This window comes from Anomaloglossus baeobatrachus, chromosome 4 (genome assembly GCF_048569485.1).
Source record: "Anomaloglossus baeobatrachus isolate aAnoBae1 chromosome 4, aAnoBae1.hap1, whole genome shotgun sequence".
Classification (NCBI taxonomy): domain Eukaryota; kingdom Metazoa; phylum Chordata; class Amphibia; order Anura; family Aromobatidae; genus Anomaloglossus; species Anomaloglossus baeobatrachus.
Window position 1 is genome coordinate 611,409,346 of NC_134356.1, and position 23,508 is coordinate 611,432,853.

The 23,508-nt window shown below is 47.3% G+C and overlaps 1 protein-coding gene across 3 annotated transcripts in view; it reads right to left on the bottom strand.

Annotated features, from left to right (window-relative positions):
• Positions 1-1,182: 1,182 nt before the first annotated feature.
• LMAN2L (lectin, mannose binding 2 like) overlaps positions 1,183-23,508 on the bottom strand; it is a 67,421-nt gene continuing 45,095 nt past the window's right edge. For all 3 annotated transcript variants that reach the window (XM_075346208.1, XM_075346207.1, XM_075346206.1), the window contains 4 exons: positions 17,568-17,729; positions 6,575-6,689; positions 3,692-3,811; positions 1,183-3,612 (listed from right to left, as the gene is read on the bottom strand). In XM_075346208.1, coding sequence (XP_075202323.1) covers positions 3,470-3,612; positions 3,692-3,811; positions 6,575-6,689; positions 17,568-17,729 — 540 coding nt within the window. In that variant the 3' untranslated portion in view covers positions 1,183-3,469. The remainder of the gene's footprint in view (positions 3,613-3,691; positions 3,812-6,574; positions 6,690-17,567; positions 17,730-23,508) is intronic.

A 23,508-nucleotide genomic window follows, 5' to 3' on the forward strand; every position in this document is an offset into this window, starting at 1 on the left:
GACAGTATGTGTAATAGGGTTATCAAGTATGGTGTAAAGTGAAACTGACTCAGTTGCCCTTAGCAACCAATTCATTTTTCACAGACTCTTTGGAAAATGAAAGGTGGAATCTGATTGGTTGCTAAGGGCTACTGAGTCAGTTACACTTTACACCATACTTGATAACCCTATTACACATACTGTCCACCTACCTTTGGATCACCCTGTATATATTATATATAAATAAAATCATAAAGAGTGGAGGACATCCATCAATAACTTTGGTGGACACAGGTGCCGTAGTAAAAGTTCCTTCTTTATTGGCAATTCCTTAAAAATACAACGACCCACAAGGCTCAGGAACAAAAATGTTAGTCAGAAGAGAAACCGCAGATGGGTCTACACGTGTCGGCGGCCTTGTCCGCCTTCATCACGGTTAGGACCTGGTTAGGACCGTGAGGAAGAGGGAAAAGGCCGCCGAAACGCGTAGTTCCATCTGCGGTCTCTCTGCTGACTAACATTTTTGTTCCTGAGCCTTGTGGGTCGTTGTATTTTTAAGGAATTGCCAATAAAGAAGGAACTTTTACTACGGCACCTGTGTTTACCAAAGTCATTGATGGATGTCCTCCACTCTTTCTGCTATTATTGGATATACTCCCATCCGTATCCGTGCAGGACTATGGCTATCGGGTGAGCTAAGGCCCAGGAGGTTCAAATGCTGAATTCTATTGCTTCTTTGTGTAAAATATATTATATATTATATATATATATATATATATATATATATATATATATATATATATATATATATATATATATATATATATATATATATATATTTTATATTTTTTTTTCCTTTCTAGAACCACCACTTTAAAAGGTGTGCAAGCCACGATCATGAAAACAGTAATTATATTGGAAAATTATAAAAAACTTTGACCTTTTTGTTGAGACTGTAATGTCATGTTTAAAAAAATCCTGAAAAAAAGAGCTGCTAAAAAAAATAAAAGGTGTAGCCTCCTCCTCTAAGGAAGGAGAATTTACAATATTCACACAATAGGTTAAATAAAAAAAAAAAAAAGAGAGCACGTGATTGGCATACAAGACATCAAAGGTGTCAAAAATAAACGTCAATGTGTGAGCGGAGAGGACAGCGGCCTGAGGACACGGATCTGAGGCCCAGTGTGCCTACAGGGTTCTGTGTTTGTTTTTTGTTTTTTTGTTTTTTTAAAGTTACTCAGGAATTAATAAATAGGGCTTTTATTGACAAAACATTTGCCATTCATGGTCAACCGTGGGCGTCTGAGCCTCACGAAGGAATAAAGGGACGGTGACCCCATTATTGTGCATCAGACACAGCGGCTTGTCCTGGGGTGACTGTGCGGAGGGCTGCAGTGCAGATTTAGTCCCAGACACCCCCCATAAGAGCAGAGGGCAAATAATAGGCAGCAAAGATGCAAAATGTCATCAGAGAGATTTAATGCCCCCAGCAAGCAGTGAGGGTACAGATTTCAAGTATCAGAAAAACAAGGGCTGGGATCGGACTGATTGTAGAAGAATAAAACCAGCGAGAAGGCAGCAAGTAGCTGTACCCGGAGGTACAGGAAAAATGACTGGCTGGTGTAAGTAAGCAATGGCCGTCAGCTTATAGCCCCAGCGCCCTCCCTTCTTTATAAAAACGCGAATTAGAGACAACCCAAAAATAAAACAAGAAGAGTTGTATAGCTACATACATGGCGCAGTTGGATTTCCAACTTCTTATAACAGAATCTCTTCCCCGGGCTTTAGACAATCCCATAATGCACGCGGGAATTTGACTATTTTACTTTCTTCTAGAAAACAGTGCCACACCAGCCCAGAGGTCGTGCCTGGTATTGCAGCACAGAACAGCAATATTAAACTAGAAATGGGAAAAATTAATTCTTAAAAACAAAAACAGACAATTTTATTTTTATCCTGAAAAACCTTTTTGAAGAACAGTCGCTTCTAGTGGTTATGACGGAAGGAGGGCCATGGATTCACATTGTGTTAGCACTGCCCTCGGGACGGACCGCTGGGCATTCACCCTCTTAGGCCACTTTCACACTGTGTTCCTCCCCCTGTTCAGTGGTCCCGTTGGAGCTTCCGTCTGAACCCCCTGCAAAACCGGTTTCGGTGTGCGCTGACGGGGCCATTGACTAAGTCTGGGTGTCCGCCTCCACTAAGCGTATACTTCCGGAAACGGTGCACATCAGAGCACACAGTGACTATCTGCACCATTATAGTCAATGGCCCAGTCTGCGCATACGTTTGTGGGGGGTTCGGACGAAAGCCCTGACGGGACCATTGAACAGGGCGGCGAACGCAGCATTACAGTTATGGGTTTATTATCCTATCAAAAATAAAATATATATTTTAACTTTTCATTTAAAAACTAATACAGTAGCCCTGTCTGCTTCTTTCTAACTAAAACCTTGAACTTTCCAGGAAATAACAAAACTGGAGAATCTTTTTTTTTGTAATCAGTGTTCTGCTGTCTCAGTAGTTCCTCCTGGAAATTGATGAATAGACAACTGGGTGTTACCATTGTCAACGGGGAGTGTCCAAACTCTATGGCCGCATTGTCACTGACCAGCCGAGAGTCTCCGGACCTTCGACATCCTCAGAGGCGTATCTAAGGGTGCAGAGTTTGGGTCAGGAGACCTGCGGCCGGTCCGTGCAGAACCGTCTCTACTCGGAGAGCGAAATACGGATACTGTATGTGAATCCAGCCTTACGCTGTCAGCATTAACTCTACAGTTTACAAGTTTGTAGCGAAATGCCTCATTAACAAGGGGAACGGTAACACCCAGTTGTCAACTATTTATACATTTTTAGGAGGGATAACAGTGGAACAGAACAATGCAGAATTCTTTGAAAGATGCTTCAGAAATGTTATTTTATGGGAAATACTAAGTATTTATTAAACTAGACCTGTCAGACGATGAGAGCGAACGCCGGATCCTGAAGGCACGTGAGCTCACATCTTACTGTGGTCCGATCCGCTTTCAGTCTGATATGGAGAAACATTAACAGATCACACAAATGTATAACATATAAACCTACAGTGTACAGAGAGTGCCGGGGACAAGACATCGTCCATTCTGCTTGTTCTTCAATAGTTCCCCCATCACCTACACACAGCAGAGGCACGACCACTGAATTGCCGCCATTAGTAAACCCATAGACAACATACCCGTGACAGCTGGTCCACCCGGCTGCCACCGCTGTGTGTAGGTGACATGTAGAAATTCAGGCAAATATGAAAACTTCATGGATCTGTTACAGATAGGCGAGTCTTCAGCAGCAGCGAACAAAATAACAAACCAGTGTTAAAAACCAACAGGAGCGGCGTCTCCAGCTGGATTCATACTCCGACCCATTCACAGAATGACTCTCCACCAGGGACGTTGTCTCCAAGTCTCATCGGTTCCCCCGGGAAACTGAGAACGTGGCAGGCGCGATCGTGGACTCAATAGAAATGCTTCCGGCTCCTCTCCTGCCACTTGTTGTACACGATGAGCAGTATGACGCCAGCGAAGACCACACCGAGCAGCGTGAAGAAGACGATGAGGAAGATTGTAAAGCCACTCATGGACTCATCCGAGTCATCCACTGCAACAGCAACCAGACAAAGGTTAGATCATGGAATAAGTCCACAAAACCCAGGAGGACGCGATACCCGGGGACCCACCGCCTGGCAGCTTCATGTTGTCCACACTCGGGATGAAGACCTCCTTGTCCATCTTTTCCTCCGCAGGGGTGCGCTCCACGCTCAGTTGGTACACCTTCAGAGAGATGATGTCGTGGTTGTCTGTGCAGATGACAGGACATTATTTGTGTAGGCCACAGAGTTTCCCAGCTGTTTCATACCACTGACTGACATAGTAATCACTATTAAAAGGGAACCAATCGTGCAAAAATGCAATTTACCTGCCGCTCATAGTCCAGTGAGCGATGACTGATTGCTCCGTGCAATCCCCACGACTAATGCGGGCTTTACACGAGACTATGTGCGATGCATCGTTGGGGTCACGGTTTTCGTGATGCACGTCCGGCATCATTCACGACGTCGTCTCGTGTGACACCGCCGAGCGACGCAGTATCGCACACAAATCGTGAGCCGTGTACTCGTCGCTCAGTTTTAAAAAATTGTTTAATTAAAATGGCGCCGATTGTTCATCGTACCCGGGGCAGCACACATCACTCCGTGTGACACCCCGGGGACGATGAACACAGCTTACCAGCGTCCCGCGGCTCCCGGCGGCTATGCGGAAGGAAGGAGGTAGGCGGGATGTTTAAGTCCCGCTCATCTCTGCCCCTCCGCTTCTATTGGCCGGCGGCTGTTTGACGTCCCTCCCCCTTCAGGAAGTGAATGTTCGTCGCCCACAGCGAGGTCACTCAGCAGGTAAGTACGTGTGACGGGGGTTTCACGACTTTGTGCGACCCGAGCAGTGATTTGCCCGTGACGCACATACGACGGGGGCGGGTACGATCGTTCGTGAAATCGCACGATCGGTCGACTCGTGTAAAGCAGGCATAAAGCAAGACGGCTCCTAGAAGGATAGAAGTTGGTTTCCTCCCAGTAGCCGGGCTTTTAGTCAGGTGGCCGGGCACCACTGCAATGCTATCGACCTACTGATTCCATATCTGCAGGTAAATAGCATTTTTACACATGACGGGTTCTCTTTAAAACCAAAATCCCATTAACCCACATAAAAGTGATCTTTGGTTTAATTTCATATCCCTTATTAGGAGGCAAAAGACAGGGTTCCTCTGTCAGGATCCTCATCTATTGAGAGCGTCCCTCATCCCGGAGGACCCTTCCTGTCTTCCATTACACACAATTCAGTGATGTGAATACACACTGTAACGCACGGTTACATCTATGGTAGCGCTGAAGACAAATTGACACTTTGTCAGGTTTCACCACAGATTACAGAAATCACCGAGGATCCCAGCAGGAGAACACTTTGTGATCAGCTTATTGTATTGGACTTCTAAACAAGTAGGCATTATCCAAATAGAAGAAACCCTTTAACCCCGTTCCACATAGGATGTGCCGTGTTTCCCCGAAAATAAGCCGTAGCAGGAGTTTTCAGCATTTGGCTTTAATATAAGGCATAAAAATAAGCCCTAGTCGCGGTACTATAACAAAGTGTCCATGCAGCTAAAAAAGTTAAAGAATACTGCAAGACACTTCATTATAGAAAGTAGACACCCCCAAAAGAAAGCGAGAAGACCCCGCAATCAGTCACCAGACCACAAACGGGAGGACCTGCAGTGGAACGCACACTCACACCAGATCGCACACCTACACTCACCACATCCTCTATGCATTCCACCGCAGGTCCTCGCACTCAGTTGCACTGTGTCCCAGCATCCTCTGCTGGCTGGAAGCAATTGGTATAGTCGGATGTAGTGTGTGTGTGTGTGTGTGTTCTCATGTAGGTGTGTTGACCAGAAGCAGGGGATGACTGCATGGAGCACACCTGCTGGGAGCACCCACCGAAGATCGCCGAAGTACCTGGGTGCGATGCAGACGCCCAGGGGTCTGCTTAGTATGACTATCAAGGGAGGGGGGGGAGGGGGGGTTCTGGGAAACGCAGTGATAGTTTGTAGGTGTATGGGACAAACTCAAGTAAAGGGGGCTTTACATGGTAGCGATATCGCTAGCAATTTGTAGCGATAGCAAGCGTGTAAGTACCCGCCCCCGTTGTGCATGCGATTGTTTGTGATCACTGCCGTAGCGAACATTATCGCTACAGCAGCGTCACACATACTTACCTGGTCGGCGGAGTCGCTGTGACTGCCGAACAATCCCTCCCTCAAGGGGGAGGGACGTTCGGCATCACAGCGACGTCACCGCAACGTCACACAGCGGCCGGCCAATCAAAGCGGAGGGGCGGAGCTGAGCGTGATGTAAACATCCCGCCCACCTCTTCCTTCCGCATTGTGGCCGGCGGCAGGTAAGGAGACGTTCCTCGCTCATGCGGTGTCACACAGAGATGTGTGCTGCCGCATGAGCGATGACTCACAACGCTAAACAACCCTTACCGATTTTTGAGTTTGGGACGACCTCTCCATGGTGAACGATTTTCACCATTTTTGAGGTCGCCTAAGGTCGCTGGTAAGTATCACACGCTGCGATATTGTTAATGACGCCGGATGTGCGTCACTAACAATGTGACCCCGACGATCAAACATTAACGATATCATAGCGTGTAAAGCCCCCTTTAGGCAGATTCCAGTCACATTTCACAGCCAATATTTGCTTCTAAGCTCGGGTTCAATTGCTGCTGTTTGACCGTAGCATCTCAAAAGTTCATCATTTGCATATTTTTTTCAACACTCTTGGAATTTATCTACACTTTTCAGTAAATTAAATGAAAATAAAAATGAATGGTGTCATTCTAAACTACAACTGATGACAGTAAAAGCAAGCCCTCCAACGGCTAAATCGTAGAAAATATATTAAAAAAAAAAATAGTCCTAGAAAAAAAAAAAAAATAAAATAAATAAAGGATAAAAAAAAAGAAAAATAGGCTACATTGGGAAATGGTTAATTTCATCCTACCTGAAAGATCTCCAGTAGCTGCTGAAGCCCCAAAGTAATATCCCCGGGGCAAGCGCACACCAGGAACATCTAGGCAATCCCTCCATTCCTGCTTCCCATCAATGTCAATCATGATCTGCAAGTGGAGGATGAAGAGAGGTAAGTGAGTGTAAGTAAGTGAGAGGCAAATAATGAATATTACTAATATAACAGATATACAACTTCAATCTGAGATGCTAAGGTATGCAAGCAGTGCATTACTGCTAAGGAGATCAAATAAAAAATCTGAGGCACCTAATGGCCAGTATTATGTCAGCCCAGCAGCCAGCATCAAGGCGTATCTCTTTGCCAGGTCCCTATCTAAATGCCTCTACCCAGGATGAAACGCTTACAATTTTATGAGTGGGCCAAGAACCTACTAATGGAAAATTAAGAATCGCCATAAGCTGGTGGGAAGGAGTGCTCAGTCAGAAGGCATGACCGTATAATCTAATATGAGAAAACTGACGGCACTTCCTGACAAATGTGAACAGGTTAAAAATGAACATGAAATATACTCTAAGGCCCTGTGCGCATTGGAAAACAGAATTTTCTTAAGAAAATTCCGCCGGGTCTGAAAGATTACCGCACCCGCGGTAAAAAACCGCGGCAAACCACACCCGAAAATCGCATGCGGTTTGCCACGGTCTGCTGCAGTTTTACCGTGGTACTGTTCGCGGTATTGCCGCGGTTTTGCCGCATGTGCTTTAATGCATTCAATGCAATAAAGCACATTGAAGAAAAAAAAAGTAATTTCCTTCTGAGATACAGATAGCGGGACAGATAGCGGGACAGATAGCGGGACAGATAGCGGGACAGATAGCGGGACAGATAGCGGGACAGATAGCGGGACAGATAGCGGGACAGATAGCGGGACAGATAGCGGGACAGATAGCGGGACAGATAGCGGGACAGATAGCGGGACAGATAGCGGGACAGATAGAATCCCTGTGAGCACACTCTGCATTTCTCCCGAGCGGTAATGCGAGTTCACATTACCGGCCGTGGGAAATGACCTGTGGTTACCTCTGCTGTCTCGTTGCGAGGCTGCATTCAGCGCTGTGTCAGTGTCAGCCGCAGCTGGATGCGAGCATCGCAGGACGTGGATTACACCGGAGCTGTGCGTTTTGGGAGGGGTTAATAAAATGGTGAACCAGGGGCTTTTTTGTGTTTTATTTAAAATAATGGCTTTTTCGGTGTGTGTGTTTTTTCACTTTACTTATGGGTTGATCATGTCAGCTGTGACATAGACGCTGCCATGATAAACCCTGGACTTAGTGGCGGCGATCCGCCGCCATTAACTCCTTATATTACCTGATATACCACCGCATCACGGCAAAAGGAAGAGCTGGGGACACTCCAGTACTGCCACATAATGGATGTGACAGTCCCGGGGCAGCTGCGGACTGATATTCTCGGCTGCGGGAGGGGAGGATGGGGGGGGGGGGGGGCATTAACCCTGCCCCTCGCCCTCCCCAGCCTGAGAATACCGAGCCACTGCTGTGTAAAAATACGGCGGAGCAGACGTGGTCTTTTTTTTCTATATGTCCGTTAGCTTTCTATGTGTATTCTATATGTCTGTGTGTGAGTGCGATCTGTGTGTATTCTATATGTCTGTGTTCTATGTCTGTGATGTCTGTCTGATGTGTGTGTTTAGTGTGCTCCGCTTCCTCTTCCTGGCATATTGACATCACTTCCCTGCAAACCGCAGGCAGCGATGTACATTACCGCAGGTAAACCGTGAAATACCGGAGGGAATAACGCAGGAAAACGCAATGAACCGCACAGAATTTGCTGCCTACGTTATTCCCTGTGGGATTTCACGATTACATTGCACTCAATGGAGTGAAATCCCGCAGCTACCTGCGGAAAGAAGGGAATTTTGTTTACTTACCGTAAATTCCTTTTCTTCTAGCGCCTATTGGGAGACCCAGACAATTGGGTGTATAGCTTCTGCCTCCGGAGGCCACACAAAGTATTACACTTAAAAGTGTAAACCCCTCCCCTCTGCCTATACACCCCCCCCGTGCATCACGGGCTCCTCAGTTTTGGTGCAAAAGCAGGAAGGAGGAAACTTATAAATTGGTCTAAGGTAAATTCAATCCGAAGGATGTTCGGAGAACTGAAAACCATGAACCAAGAACAATTCAACATGAACAACATGTGTACACAAAAGAACAACAGCCCGAAGGGAACAGGGGCGGGTGCTGGGTCTCCCAATAGGAGCTAGAAGAAAAGGAATTTACGGTAAGTAAACAAAATTCCCTTCTTCTTTGTCGCTCCATTGGGAGACCCAGACAATTGGGACGTCCAAAAGCAGTCCCTGGGTGGGTAAAAGAATACCTCGGTAAAAGAGCCGTAAGACGGCCCCTTCCTACAGGTGGGCAACCGCCGCCTGAAGGACTCGCCTACCTAGGCTGGCATCTGCCGAAGCGTAGGTATGCACCTGATAGTGTTTCGTGAAAGTGTGCAGACTCGACCAGGTAGCCGCCTGACACACCTGCTGAGCCGTAGCCTGGTGCCGCAATGCCCAGGACGCACCCACGGCTCTGGTAGAATGGGCTTTCAGCCCTGAAGGAACCGGAAGCCCAGAAGAACGGTAGGCTTCAAGAATTGGTTCCTTGATCCACCGAGCCAAGGTTGACTTGGAAGCCTGCGACCCTTTACGCTGGCCAGCGACAAGGACAAAGAGCGCATCCGAGCGGCGCAGGGGCGCCGTATGAGAAATGTAGAGTCTGAGTGCTCTCACAAGATCTAACAAGTGCAAATCCTTTTCACATTGGTGAACTGGATGAGGGCAAAAAGAAGGTAAGGAGATATCCTGATTGAGATGAAAAGGGGATACCACCTTAGGGAGAAATTCCGGAACCGGACGCAGAACCACCTTATCCTGGTGAAACACCAGGAAGGGGGCTTTGCATGACAGTGCAGCTAGCTCAGACACTCTCCGAAGTGATGTGACTGCCACTAGGAAGACCACCTTCTGCGAAAGGCGTGAAAGAGAAATATCCCTCATTGGCTCGAAAGGTGGTTTCTGAAGAGCCGTTAGCACCCTGTTCAGATCCCAGGGTTCTAGCGGACGCTTGTAAGGAGGGACTATGTGGCAAACCCCCTGCAGGAACGTGCGTACCTGCGGAAGCCTGGCTAGACGCTTTTGAAAAAACACAGAGCGCCGAGACTTGTCCCTTAAGAGAGCCGAGAGACAAACCCTTTTCCGTTCCGGATTGAAGGAAGGACAGAAAAGTGGGCAAGGCAAATGGCCAGGGAGTAAAACCCTGATCAGAGCACCAGGATAAGAAGATCCTCCACGTCCTGTGGTAGATCTTGGCGGACGTTGGTTTGCTGGCCTGTCTCATAGTGGCAATGACCTCTTGAGATAACCCTGAAGACGCTAGGATCCAGGACTCAATGGCCACACAGTCAGGTTGAGGGCCGCAGAATTCAGATGGAAAAATGGCCCTTGAGACAGCAAGTCTGGTCGGTCTGGTAGTGCCCACGGTTGACCCACCGTGAGATGCCACAGATCCGGGTACCACGACCTCCTCGGCCAGTCTGGGGCGATGAGGATGGCGCGGCGGCAGTCGGACCTGATCTTGCGTAACACTCTGGGCAGCAGTGCCAGAGGAGGAAATACATAAGGCAGTCGAAACTGCGACCAATCCTGAACTAATGCGTCTGCCGCCAGAGCTCTGTGATCTTGAGACCGTGCCATGAATGCCGGGACTTTGTTGTTGTGCTGGGACGCCATTAGGTCGACGTCCGGCTTCCCCCAGCGGCAACAGATCTCTTGAAACACGTCCGGGTGAAGAGACCATTCCCCTGCGTCCATGCCCTGGCGACTGAGAAAGTCTGCTTCCCAGTTTTCTACGCCCGGGATGTGAACTGCGGAGATGGTGGAGGCTGTGGCTTCCACCCACAGCAGAATCCGCCGAACTTCCTGGAAGGCTTGCCGACTGCGTGTGCCGCCTTGGTGGTTGATGTATGCCACCGCCGTGGTGTTGTCCGACTGAATTCGGATCTGCCTGCCTTCCAGCCACGGCTGGAACGCCTTTAGGGCTAGATACACTGCCCTTATCTCCAGAACATTGATCTGAAGGGAGGACTCTGGCTGAGTCCAGGTACCCTGAGCCCTGTGGTGGAGGAAGACCGCTCCCCACCCTGACAGACTCGCGTCCGTCGTGACCACAGCCCAGGATGGGGGCAGGAAGGATTTCCCCTTCGACAAAGAAGTGGGAAGAAGCCACCACTGAAGGGAGGCCTTGGCTGCCCGAGAAAGGGAGACGTTCCTGTCGAGGGACGTCGACTTCTTGTCCCATTTGCGGAGAATGTCCCATTGAAGTGGACGCAGATGAAAATGCGCAAATGGAACTGCCTCCATTGCTGCCACCATCTTCCCTAGGAAGTGCATGAGGCGCCTCAAGGGGTGCGACTGGGCTCGAAGGAGAGATTGCACCCCTGTCTGTAGTGAACGCTGTTTGTCCAGCGGAAGTTTCACTATCGCTGAGAGAGTATGAAACTCCATCCCGAGATATGTCAGCGACTGGGTCGGTGTAAATTTTGACTTTGGGAAATTGATGATCCACCCGAATCTCTGGAGAGTCTCCAGAGCAATGTTCAGGCTGTGTTGGCATGCCACCCGAGAGGGGGCCTTGACAAGAAGATCGTCTAAGTAAGGGATCACCGAGTGTCCCTGAGAGTGTAGGACTGCTACCACTGTTGCCATGACCTTGGTGAAGACCCGTGGGGCTGTCGCCAGGCCGAAAGGCAGTGCCACGAACTGAAGGTGTTCGTCCCCGATGGCGAAACGCAGGAAGCGCTGATGCTCTGGTGCAATCGGCACGCGGAGATAAGCATCCCTGATGTCGATTGATGCTAGGAAGTCTCCTTGGGACATCGAGGCGATGACGGAGCGGAGAGATTCCATCCGGAACCGCCTGGTTTTCACGTGTCTGTTGAGCAGTTTGAGGTCCAGAACGGGACGGAAAGATCCGTCCTTTTTTTGGCACCACAAACAAGTTGGAGTAAAAACCGTGACCCCATTGCTGAAGGGGAACAGGGATCACCACTCCTTCTGCCTTCAGAGTGCTCACCGCCTGAAGAAGAGCATCGGCTCGCTCGGGGGGCGGAGATGTTCTGAAGAAACGAGTCGGAGGACGAGAGCTGAACTCTATCCTGTAACCGTGAGACAGAATGTCTCTCACCCATCGGTCTTGGACATGTGGCAACCAGGCGTCGCAAAAGCGGGAGAGCCTGCCACCGACCGAGGATGCGGTTTGGGGAGGCCGAAAGTCATGAGGAGGCCGCTTTGGGAGGGGTTCCTCCGGCGGTCTTTTTAGGACGTGACTTAGACCGCCATGAATCGGAGTTCCTCTGACCCTTCTGTGGCCTGTTGGACGAGGAGAATTGAGACCTGGCTGAGGGCCGAAAGGACCGAAACCTCGATTGTACCTTCCGTTGTTGAGGTCTGTTTGGTTTGGACTGGGGTAAGGACGAGTCCTTTCCCTTGGATTGTTTAATGATTTCATCCAATTGCTCGCCAAACAGGCGGTCGCCAGAAAATGGCAAACCGGTTAAGAACTTTTTGGAAGCAGAGTCTGCCTTCCATTCACGTAGCCACATGGCCCTGCGGACTGCCACTGAATTGGCGGATGCTACCGCCGTACGGCTCGCAGAGTCCAGGACAGCATTCATGGCGTAGGACGCAAAAGCCGACGCCTGAGAGGTTAAAGACACAACCTGCGGAGTAAAGGCACGTGTGACTGCATTAATCTCAGACAGACAAGCTGAGATAGCTTGGAGTGCCCATACGGCTGCGAATGCCGGAGCAAAAGACGCGCCTATAGCTTCATAGATGGATTTCATCAGGAGCTCTATCTGCCTGTCAGTGGCATCCTTGAGTGATGAACCATCTGCCACTGCAACTATGGATCTAGCCGCCTGTCTAGAGACTGGAGGATCCACCTTGGGACACTGAGCCCAACCCTTGACTACGTCAGGGGGGAAGGGATAACGTGTGTCATTAAGGCGCTTAGTAAAGCGCTTATCCGGAAAAGCTCGGTGTTTCTGGACTGTATCTCTGAAGTTGGAGTGATCAAGAAATGCACTCCGTGTACGTTTGGGAAACCTAAATTGGAATTTCTCCTGCTGAGAAGCTGACTCCTCAATCAGAGGAGTTGGAGGAGAAAGTTCTAACACCTGATTGATGGACGCTATAAGGTCGTTTACTATGGCGTCCCCTTTAGGTGTATCAAGGTTGAGAGCGGCGTCAGGATCAGAGCCCTGATCTGCCACCTCCGCTTCATCCTCCAGAGAGTCCTCATGCTGAGACCCTGAACAGTGTGATGAAGTCGAGGGAAGCTCCCAGCGAGCCCGCTTAGCCGGTCTGGGACTGCGGTCCGTGTCGGAGTCCTCACCGTGGGACCTATGAGTCGCCCCAGGAGCACTTTGCTGCGCCGACCGAGGGGGGTCTGAGAGCAATGATTCAACCGTGCCCGGGGCCTGTGTTACCGGTCTGGACTGCAAAGCTTCTAGTATCTTAGCAGACCATCTATCCATAGACTCAGAAAGTTTGTCAGCGAATACTGCAAACTCTGTCCCTGTCACCTGGACAGTGGCAGCAGGTGGTTCCACCTGGGCCGAGGGTCCCACCAGTGGCTGAGGCTCCGGCTGAGTGAGTGTCACAGGGGCCGAGCATTGCACACAATGAGAGTAGGTGGAACCTGCAGGTAGCATAGCCGCACATGAGGTACAGGTTGCAAAATAAGCCTGTGCCTTGGCACCCTTGCTTTTTGCGGACGACATGCTGTTGTCTCCTCTTAGAACAATCAGTGAGGGTATATAGCCAAAAGCAAATAGTGCGGCCGTACAGAGTAAATGTATACAATATAAGCATATAAATATACACTTCGGCACCCAGGGGGGCCAGCACCTAGTAACAGGTGCGGCTTACCGACCGCCCTCAGCGGTTGTGTGACCACCAGATTCCCTGCCTGGGCCTCCCAGAGCTGTGGAGCTCGGTGTTGTCTCCCCTCTGAAGTTCTCCAGCGTCAGAAGTGCTGATAGGAATGGCTGCCAGCGTTCTGAGAGGAGGAGGGAGCCGTGGGCGTGCCTCAGAAAGTGCGGGAATCTGGTGCCCCGCAGTGCTCAGTGAGGGGGGAGGAGGATACCTCAGTATGCTCCAGCCCTCACCGCTGACATGCAGTCTAGCGTCCCGCCCTCACCCCTGACTGGCAGGCCCGGGGGCGGGAGTTTGCTGTACTAGGCCGCAAAAGCCGGGGACTAAATTTATTAGTGCGGCCGGCAAACAAGCGCGGTCGGCGCGGTAGTCCCGGCGACGCAAAACACCCGGCAGGTGCTGCAGCGTCCGTTACACAGGCGCTCTATGCGCCGTCCCCAAGGGGACACAGAGTACCTCAGAGGAGCAGGGCCTGTCCCTGACGATACCCGGTCTCCTGTCCAGCAGATTCCCCCAGGGGCTGCGGAGGGAGCACGGTCCCAGTGCATGGTGACCGGTTAGGATCCCACTTCACCCAGAGCTCCTAAGGGATGGGGAAGGAAAACAGCATGTGGCTCCAGCCTTTGTACCCGCAATGGGTACCTCAACCTTAACAGCACCGCCGACCAGAGTGGGGTGAGAAGGGAGCATGCCGGGGGCCCTGTTATAGGCCCTCTTTTCTTCCATCCGATATAGTCAGCAGCTGCTGCTGACTAAATTGTGGAGCTTGCGTGCATGTGTGCCTCCTTCAACACAAAGCATAAAAACTGAGGAGCCCGTGATGCACGGGGGGGTGTATAGGCAGAGGGGAGGGGTTTACACTTTTAAGTGTAATACTTTGTGTGGCCTCCGGAGGCAGAAGCTATACACCCAATTGTCTGGGTCTCCCAATGGAGCGACAAAGAAAGAAGTGACATGCAATTGTTTTTGCTGTGGGAATCCCGCAGCAAAACATGCAGCTGTCAAAATCTGCATAGTGCGCACAGCATTTCTTTTTCCCATAGGTTTTTCTGGTGAATCACTGCAGAGATGTTATGAACATAACATGCATGAAAACCGCAGGAAATCCGCCGCAAAAAACGGCAAGTGCGCACAGGGCCTAACAAATATACAGCTGCACTCTGAAACACTAAGGCATGCAAACATTGAATATAGGAATTTGGACATGTATTATTCCTAAGGAAATAAACTGAAAAATTGAGACAGCACATAAAGGAGATTTTTAATTTGACATTAGTTCCTGCCCACACAAGATTGTATGCTTTCAGCCTGAGATTTAGGTAGGGACCCAGCAAAAGAGATAAAAGAGATACGCAATGACGCTGGCTGCTGAGCTCAGATAAAACTGGCCTTTTTAATGCATTGAGGGTCTCAAATTTTTATTTTATTTCCTTAACAGTAATGCATATCCAAACTCCTAAATTAAATGTTTGCATACCTTGGTATCTCAGAGTGCAGCTGTATAGTTGTTAGAGGATATTTCATGTTCATTTTTCACCTGTTGACATTTGTCTGTTAGGAAGTGGCATCAAATTTCTCACTCCGTAATATTAGATATATTATAATTATTAAAGTAAATGCCAAACAAACCAATATCATGCATAAGAATATTATATATACACACTTTTTTTTTTTTTTTTTTACACACACACACACACACACACACACACACACACACACACACACACACACACACACACACACACACACACACACACACTTTATATGCATAGTTCTGATTGATTTGGCTTTACTTTGTCAGTGATTTATTGAGCTTTCCAATTTTGTCATATCAGGGGAGCATGGGGTCCTGTACATGAAAAGTTAAAGTTGGTATCTCATTATGAAGAATAGTCCCAAATTTCAGATCACGGCAACATTAAGGCTCTGTGCGCACTAGTGCGTTTTACCCGCGGAAATTTCTTGAGAAATGTCTGCAATCTTTGTGCAGACATTTCCCAGCAAATTCTATGAGAAAAAAAAAAAATAGCTGTGCGCACTGTGCGGATTTTTCTCAAGAAATTTCCTTGAGAAGAATTTCTCGAGAAAATTTCTTGAGAAAATGAGCATGTCAATTCTTTTCCGCAGGTACCTGCAAAATCCACAGGGAACCACCCGCGGGAAAATCGCGGCAAATTCGCGGCTATTCCGTGGCAAATCCGCATGCGGATTTGGTGCGGTTTTTTTCCGGAGGTCCGGAAATCTTTCACTCCCAGAAGTTTCTCAAGAAATTTTATTGAGAAACTTCACATTTCTAGTGCGCACATAGCCTAAAAGAGTTTCTCCAGGAATAAAAAAAAAAAAAAAAAAAAAATACTAAAAAGGCAAATGTCATAAATACATTTGTAAATACGTTTTTGAATTAGCAAATCACATTAGTTTTGTCTCGGAATGTAATCACTATAGAATTAAAATGGCCTCTGTTACACAAACCGGTCCTAGAATGCCAAGAGGCTATGATACATCTGTGAGTATATGCAGTAAGAAGCTCCGTCCACTGCTTTTATGTATAGGAACATGTGGATACTCTGTTCGAATACTGGAAATAACAGGAGTGTTGAGGTAAGAAGAGGCTGCTCACACTGCTGTCTACACTGTGCATCTGATGTAATACTGGAGATACCAGATGTGATGAGGTAAGAAGACACTGTTCACACTGCTGTCCATCTTGTCTTTATCTAATAATGGAGGTTCCAAGGGTGCTGAAGTAATAATAGGCTGCTTCCATTGCTGGTCCACCCTGCCTTTCTGATCTAATATGGGAGGTACCAGGAGTACTGAGGTAAGAGGCGGCTGAACACACTGCTGTCCACCCAGTCTTTCTCAGCCAATACTGTAGATACCAGGATACAAGGAGTGCTCAGGTAAGAAAAAGGCTGCTTACACTGCTGTCAACATTGTCTATCTGATCTAATACTGGAGATACCAGAGGTGCTGAGATAAGAGGCTGCTCACATTGCTGTCCATCTGATGTAATACTGTAGATACTAGGGGTGCTGAGGTAGGAAGAGGTGGCTAACACTCCTGTGCACATTGTCTGACTTAATACAGGAGATACCAGAGGTGCTGAGGTAAGAAGAAGCTGCTCACATTGCTGTCCACCCTGTCTGTCTGATAAAATTCTGGATATACTAGAGATGCTGAGGTAAGAAGAGGCTGCTCACACTGCTGTCCACCTTCTTTATCTTATTTAATACTGGAAATACCCAGGGGTACTGAGGTAAGAAGAGACTGCTTACACTGCTGTACACCATGTCTTCCTCTGTATGATGAGCTTGACAGTATGTGGCTCTGGTTATCTACACAGCATCAGTAATGGACCACCGTACTTCTTATGCTTAGAAGTACCCATCTCATTAACATTGTAGGACAGGTTTCTGGTTCCTTATGGGTTTCTATCATTTTAATAAGACCATGGCCATTTTAATTCTATAGTTATTACCACCCTAATTAAAAAGTGTGTGTGATTTGCTAATTAAAATTATTAAGGAATTTAATTCTAATGACATTTCCTTTAATTACTTTTTTTTCTAATCCTGGAGAACCTCTTTAATATGAACACAGGTACAAAAAAAGTGCTTAAGGGGTTGATCACTACTCAGACAACCCCTTCTCAATCCTTGTTTCCCTGCAGTAACCGGTGCCAGCGCAGTTCCAGGAGTATTCTCAAGGGAATCGTGTGACATTGTTATATCTCGCGATCACTGTGGCCAATTAGTGGTGGCTTCCATCTCCCGTCTTTCAGATGTAACTGACATCCGGAGGAAGTAAAAAAAAAAAAAAAAAAAAAAAAAAGGAGCCGCAGTTCTCCTTTCCTCCCGATGACTGATTTGTAGAGACCAGAGGCGAGCTTAGATGTCACTATTTTACTGAAGGGAATCATATGGATTCAGAAGGGGTTGTCCATGAGGTGGAGACAACCCCTTTAATTACTGGATGGGATGCAAATACAGGAAAAAGAAAAAAAAAATACGATCTTACCGTGAGCCTACGCTTTACATAGCGAATGACCAGAAATGTGTCATGGTTGAGATTCCTAACCATCGCTGTGCATCCCCCAAGCTCTGTAGGACGACCGTCCCGGGTGTGGTCATACAACAGGGAACCATTGCTCACCATTGCCGACACATAAGGAAATATACGCTGGTAAAAGAGACAGACAAAAGAATGGTGAGCTTTATACAATCCCTTACTACAGAATCCATGTTACAGCATTATCTGACACAGTGGTAATTAATAGTGATGAGCGGGTCTGATGCCACGGCTCGTTACTCGATCATCGGGGTGTTCAGGTACTTGCAGTGTTCGGCCGAGTATAGGGGGGCTTGGATGTTTCATTTGTGAAACAACCACCACAACGCACAGGATTGCCTCACTGCATAATGTGTTCAGGCTCCACAGTCTCTGAATGGCTCTCACGGGGCGGGAGAACAACATTTACGGATGTAGTGTGTCAAATAAAAAAAAAAAAACAAAAAAAAAAAACAACCCTGATTTGAAGATGAAATGCTCTCTTTGAGGCCTCGGTTCCACTTGCGTTTTGCAGGGATGAGTGCGATCCGATAAAACATTGGATTGAACTTGCACCAGTGCAAAACTATAAGGCAGTGTCCAACTGTGATTGATTTCTCTTGCCACAGCGGCAAGAGCTATGAATCGCAGCATGCTGTGCTTGGCAGCGAGTTTCGGCTCACGCGCCCCCATACAACTCTATGGGAGCGTGAGAAACATCGCACTACACTCGCATGTCATTCAAACACAGTGCGAGGTATGCAGAGACAGGCAGCGGAGGAGATGGGGAGAAAGTGCTCCCTCCCTCTTCTCCACAGCTGTGATATGATCGCAAGATCGGATCACAGTCGCATGACCCTCGGCTGACACTCGCAGCAGAGGGTCATTAGCATATCACTTCTGAGGCTCTCGCATTGGAAGCTAAGCGCAGATGGAACCAAGGCCTATGGCTGGTTGTGGGTGGAGAACTGAAATGCCTGATCAGTGACTTCCATTATACTCGTTACTCAAGTTGAGCACTTTCAGAGCGTCTGACCTGCTCGGCTCGATGACCGAGCACCATCTCTAGTCGTTAAAGGGAACTGGTCACCAATCTTCTGCTCCCCCATCTGAGAGCAGCATAACGTAGAGACAGAGACCCTGATTCCAGCGATGTGTCACTTACTGAGATGTTTGCTGTCATTTTGATAAAAATCATTTTTTCTCTGCTGCAGATCTAGCAGTTATACAGAGCACATGAATATGTTGGACTATCTGTAGCACGCCAAGTAGTCCTGTAATGATAATCTACTGCTGATTACATATGATTTTATCAAAACTACACTAAGCAACCCAGTAAGTGACATCGCTGGAATCAGGATTTCTGCCCCTACATTATGCTGCTCTCAGATTAGGTGGCAAAAACCAGATGACAGATTCCCATTAACAAATATAGACCGCACTCATTACCATTATATCTAGAGGAGACTAATACCGACCACACTGATTACCATTATATACAGAAGAGACTAATGCTGTCCGCACTCATTAGCCTTAAGATGCATACTAATCCCTACAGAGGAGGAGGGCTGGGTCGCTCTATACACATGCAGCATGGCTTGTTTCAGAGATAGGGGGGTATCTGACAGTGAAGAATAATCCAGCATGGTCTATTTTTTCCATCAGCGTTTATACACATGACCTATTTTTTTTTTCTTCCTCCTTGTAAATTGTCTGGTTCTTGAGTTGTCCATTATTTTCCGGTAACGCAGGAGAACATATGGTTTGTTCAGTGCAGTAAGGCAAGGCTGATGAGCACTTCTCCATGTGTTTAGTTTAGGAGGCAGAGCTCATCTTAGCAAACAGCTCAAGGAGCCATGTACATCCAATAAAGACTGGAGACTAATCCGTGCAAAAGACAAACAGAAGGAAATGACTGTATAAGACGGATTATTGTCTGCAAGACTCATTTGCCAACACTGCACACATATGTGTGATGTATAAAATATGTAAGAAATGTAAAGTGAAAGAACAGAAGAGAAATCTAAATTACATCAATATTTGGTGTGACCGCCCTTTGCCTTAAAAACAGCATACTTTCTTCTAGGTCACTTGTACAGATTTTGAAGACACTCGGCAGGGAGATTGTTCCAAACATCTTGGAGAACTAATCACAGATCTTCTGTGGATGTCGCTGGTACAATCCTTCTGTCTCTTCATGTAATGTCAGACAGACGGGATGATGTGAGATCAGGGCTCTGTGGGGCCGGATCACCACTTCCAGGTCTCCTTGTTCCTCTTTACACTGAAGATGGTTCTTAATGACATTGGCTGTAAGTTTGGGATTGTTGTTCTGCTGCACAATAAATTTGGAGACAATCAACCGCCTCCCTAATGATATTACATGATGACTATGTATCTGCCTCTATTCCTCGGCATTGAAGACACCAAGAAATGGGCAATGTTGAGGACCGTAGACCAAGCGGTCGACCAAGGAGACTTAAGGCCACTTTACACACCGAGATAAATCTTTGGCAGATCTGTGGTTGCAGTGAAATCATGGACATATTGTTCCATTTGTACACAGCCAGAAACCTGACACTGATTGTCCACAATTTCACTGCAACCACAGATCTGCCGCAGATTTATCTCTGTGTGTAAAGTGGTCTTTAGTGCGATAGATGATAGACACATTATAACAATGTCCTTCAAAATCTGAAGATGTCCAGCAGGGCCATCAACGTGCGACCCAGTTACACCCATCTGTTCGGAGAAGTCTGGACAGAAGTGGTCTTCATGGAGGAATTAAGGTCAAAAAGCCATACATGGAAACAAGGTCAAGTGACTCAACAATGCATGAAAACATTAGACTTACTCAATGATATGACAACTGGTGTATTCCCTTCATGCTTTAAACATGCCTCCATCACACACATCCTCAAAAAGCCCTCCCTTGACACTTCTTCTATGTCAAACTATCGCCCCATATCACTTTCTCCTATGCCTCAAAACTACTGGAACAGCATGTCCATCTGAACTGTGCTCACACCTCTCTTCCTGCTCCCTCTTTGACCGGTTACAATCTGGCTTCCAACCGCATCATTCCACAGAAACTGCTTTAACTAAAGTCACCAATGACCCACTAACCACCAAAGCCAAGCGACTACTCTGTCTTCCTGAACCTGTCCTCTGCCTTTGACATAGTAGACCATTCCCTTCTACTACAAATTCTCTTATCTCTGGGCATCACAGACTTGGCGTTATCTTGGATCTCCTCATACATAACCGACCGAACTTTCAGCATCTCACACTCTCACACCGCTTCCTCATCTTGCCCCCCTATCTGTCGCTGTCCCCCAAGGTTTAGTTTTAGGACCCCTGCTGTTCTCTAGCTACACCTTCGGCCTGGGACAGCTCAGAGTCCCACGGCTTTCAGTATCCTCTCTACGCTGATGATACGCAGATCTACCTCTCTGGACCTGACATCACCTCCTTACTACCCAGAATCCAACAATGTCTGTCTGCTATATCATCCTTTTTCTTTGCTCTATTTCTAAAACTGAACATGGACAAAACAGAATTCATTATCTTTCCTCCTCCTCACTCAACGCCCCCAACTGACCTATCCCATCAATCCATCAATGTCTGCTCACTTTCCCCAGTCCCACATGCTCTCGCTGCCTGGGAGTAACGCTAAACTCTGCTGTCTCCTTCAAATCCCACATCCAAGCCCTCTTCACCTCCTGCCGCCTCCAACTCAAAAATATTTCCCGGATTCGTACATTCCTTTCCCAAGAAGCTGCAAAAAACCCTACTACATGCCCTTATTATCTCCTGCTTTGACTACTGCAAACTCCTTCTCTATGGCCTCTCTTCTTACAGTCTTGCACCCCACAATTTATTTTAAAGTATGCTGCCCGACTAATCCACCTGTCCCCCCACTGCTTCCCGACCTCTCCTCTCTGCCAATCCCTTCACTGGCTTCCCATTGCCCAAAGACTCCAGTTCAAAACACTAACCATGACCTACAAAGCCATCCACAACCTGTTTCCTCCCTACATCAGTCACCTAGTCTCCCGGTACTTACCCACATGTAACCTTCGATCCTCACAAGATCTCCTTCTCTACTCCCCTCTCATCTCCTCTTCCCACCATCGCATCCAAGATTTCTCCCATGCCTCACCCATACTTTGGAACTCTCTACCACAACATATCAGACTCTCACCCACCTTGACAAGCTTCAAGTGGAACCTGAAGACCCCACCTCTTCCGACAAGCCTACAACCTGCAGTAACCCTCAGTCGGATATACTGCAGCCTGACCACTTCCACCCTCACCTACTGTATCCTCATCCATCCCCGGTAGACTGTGAGCCCTCGCGGGCAGGGACCTCTATCCTCCTGTACCAGTCTGTGCCTTGTATTGTTTATCATTATTGTACTTGTCCCTATTATGTATACCCCTTTCATATGTAAAGCGCCATGGAATAAATGGTGCTATAATAGTAAATAGTAATAATAAGGCCTGTCAAGGAAAATAACATCCCAAAAGATGAATGGGAGGCTGTTCCTAAAGGGGTTATTTCATACAAAACATCTCTTATCCAAGAGGGTCCGACCTATGAGGCCCTCACTAATTGGAAAGTCACCTCGCACCATTCATTCTTTGTGAATTTTCTTCCATGCATCGGATGATGATTGAGGAGTCTGCGACTTTTTGCCATTATTCCGATTTTTAATTACAATAATATCAGATAGGGTAATGGTGGATCCAGAGCTCAGACCTTCATCAATGTACAGTGGACAGATGATCAACAATTCTCCCCAAAATTACAAATTAAAAGGGCTTTTCTCATCATCTTAAATGGGTTTAATTGCGAAGTGACTGTCAAAAAAATCCTGCAATTTTCTTCGAGGAGTGTTTTTAAATGTCATTGTTTACTGCTTATTGCCTAGGTTCCCGGCCACCTCTGTAATCGATCAGTGATGACCGGTCTCCTAGGTGAGAAGTGCAGCACTAGCAAGCACAACTCTGAGGCTGGCCTGTTGCTTGATCTGACGAGCTGCGGTGCCGCTGTGCTCCTCCGATGCGGCCTTGTTTGGAGCATAGGAGTGTACATCGTGCGTGCTGTCAGCGCTGTCACGTGGCTGGCCGGACTGTCAATCTTTAGGAGCGCACCACCCTCCTCCCCCGGGCAGGCAGGAAGCAGTGCGCTCCTGATGACAGGACTGGAGAGAACCCCTTTAGGGCCGTTTCACACATCAAGCATTTCGCCAGATTGCCGGATCCGGCGCACTCCAGTACAGTGTAATACCGTACAATGGAATCGCGGCAACCTACAGTCACATTCTCTCATGTACAAAAATAATAACTCCGGCACACTGAGTGAATGGATGAGAGAAGGCGTATTGGTGCTCAAAAAATATATTTTATTTCGATATTTTCATAGGAGGATATTGACATTGTCCAACGTTTCAACCCAGTGGGTTTTTATCAAGGACTTTTTTGTCTATTAGTGCAAAATACAGAAAAAAGAAAAAGTGAGGTTATATACACAAAATGTTTAGGCATAATAACATATAACTACCATGTGTGTATAATTATACACAGAAAGTACATAGAGTGACATAAACATAATAAAAGAGCCTACTCCTGGCAGTATTCAACATGATATAAAAGAGACATATCCCTAGTTTGATTCATTGAAGAATTCCATGCAACATAGTAAAGTAGTATACATACGAGGTAACCGCATGTACGTACCTATTGCTATAGGGAAAAAAAAAAATTCCCGAGGAGCACCGAAAGATAATGATTCTCAAATAAGTCATAGGGTTTTCTGGAGGAAGAAATGCGCAATTATTAAACGCATTGATACTCATGTGTCAATTAGATTGGATAAAGGTGATTTTAGGTGTGGGGTAATAACAAT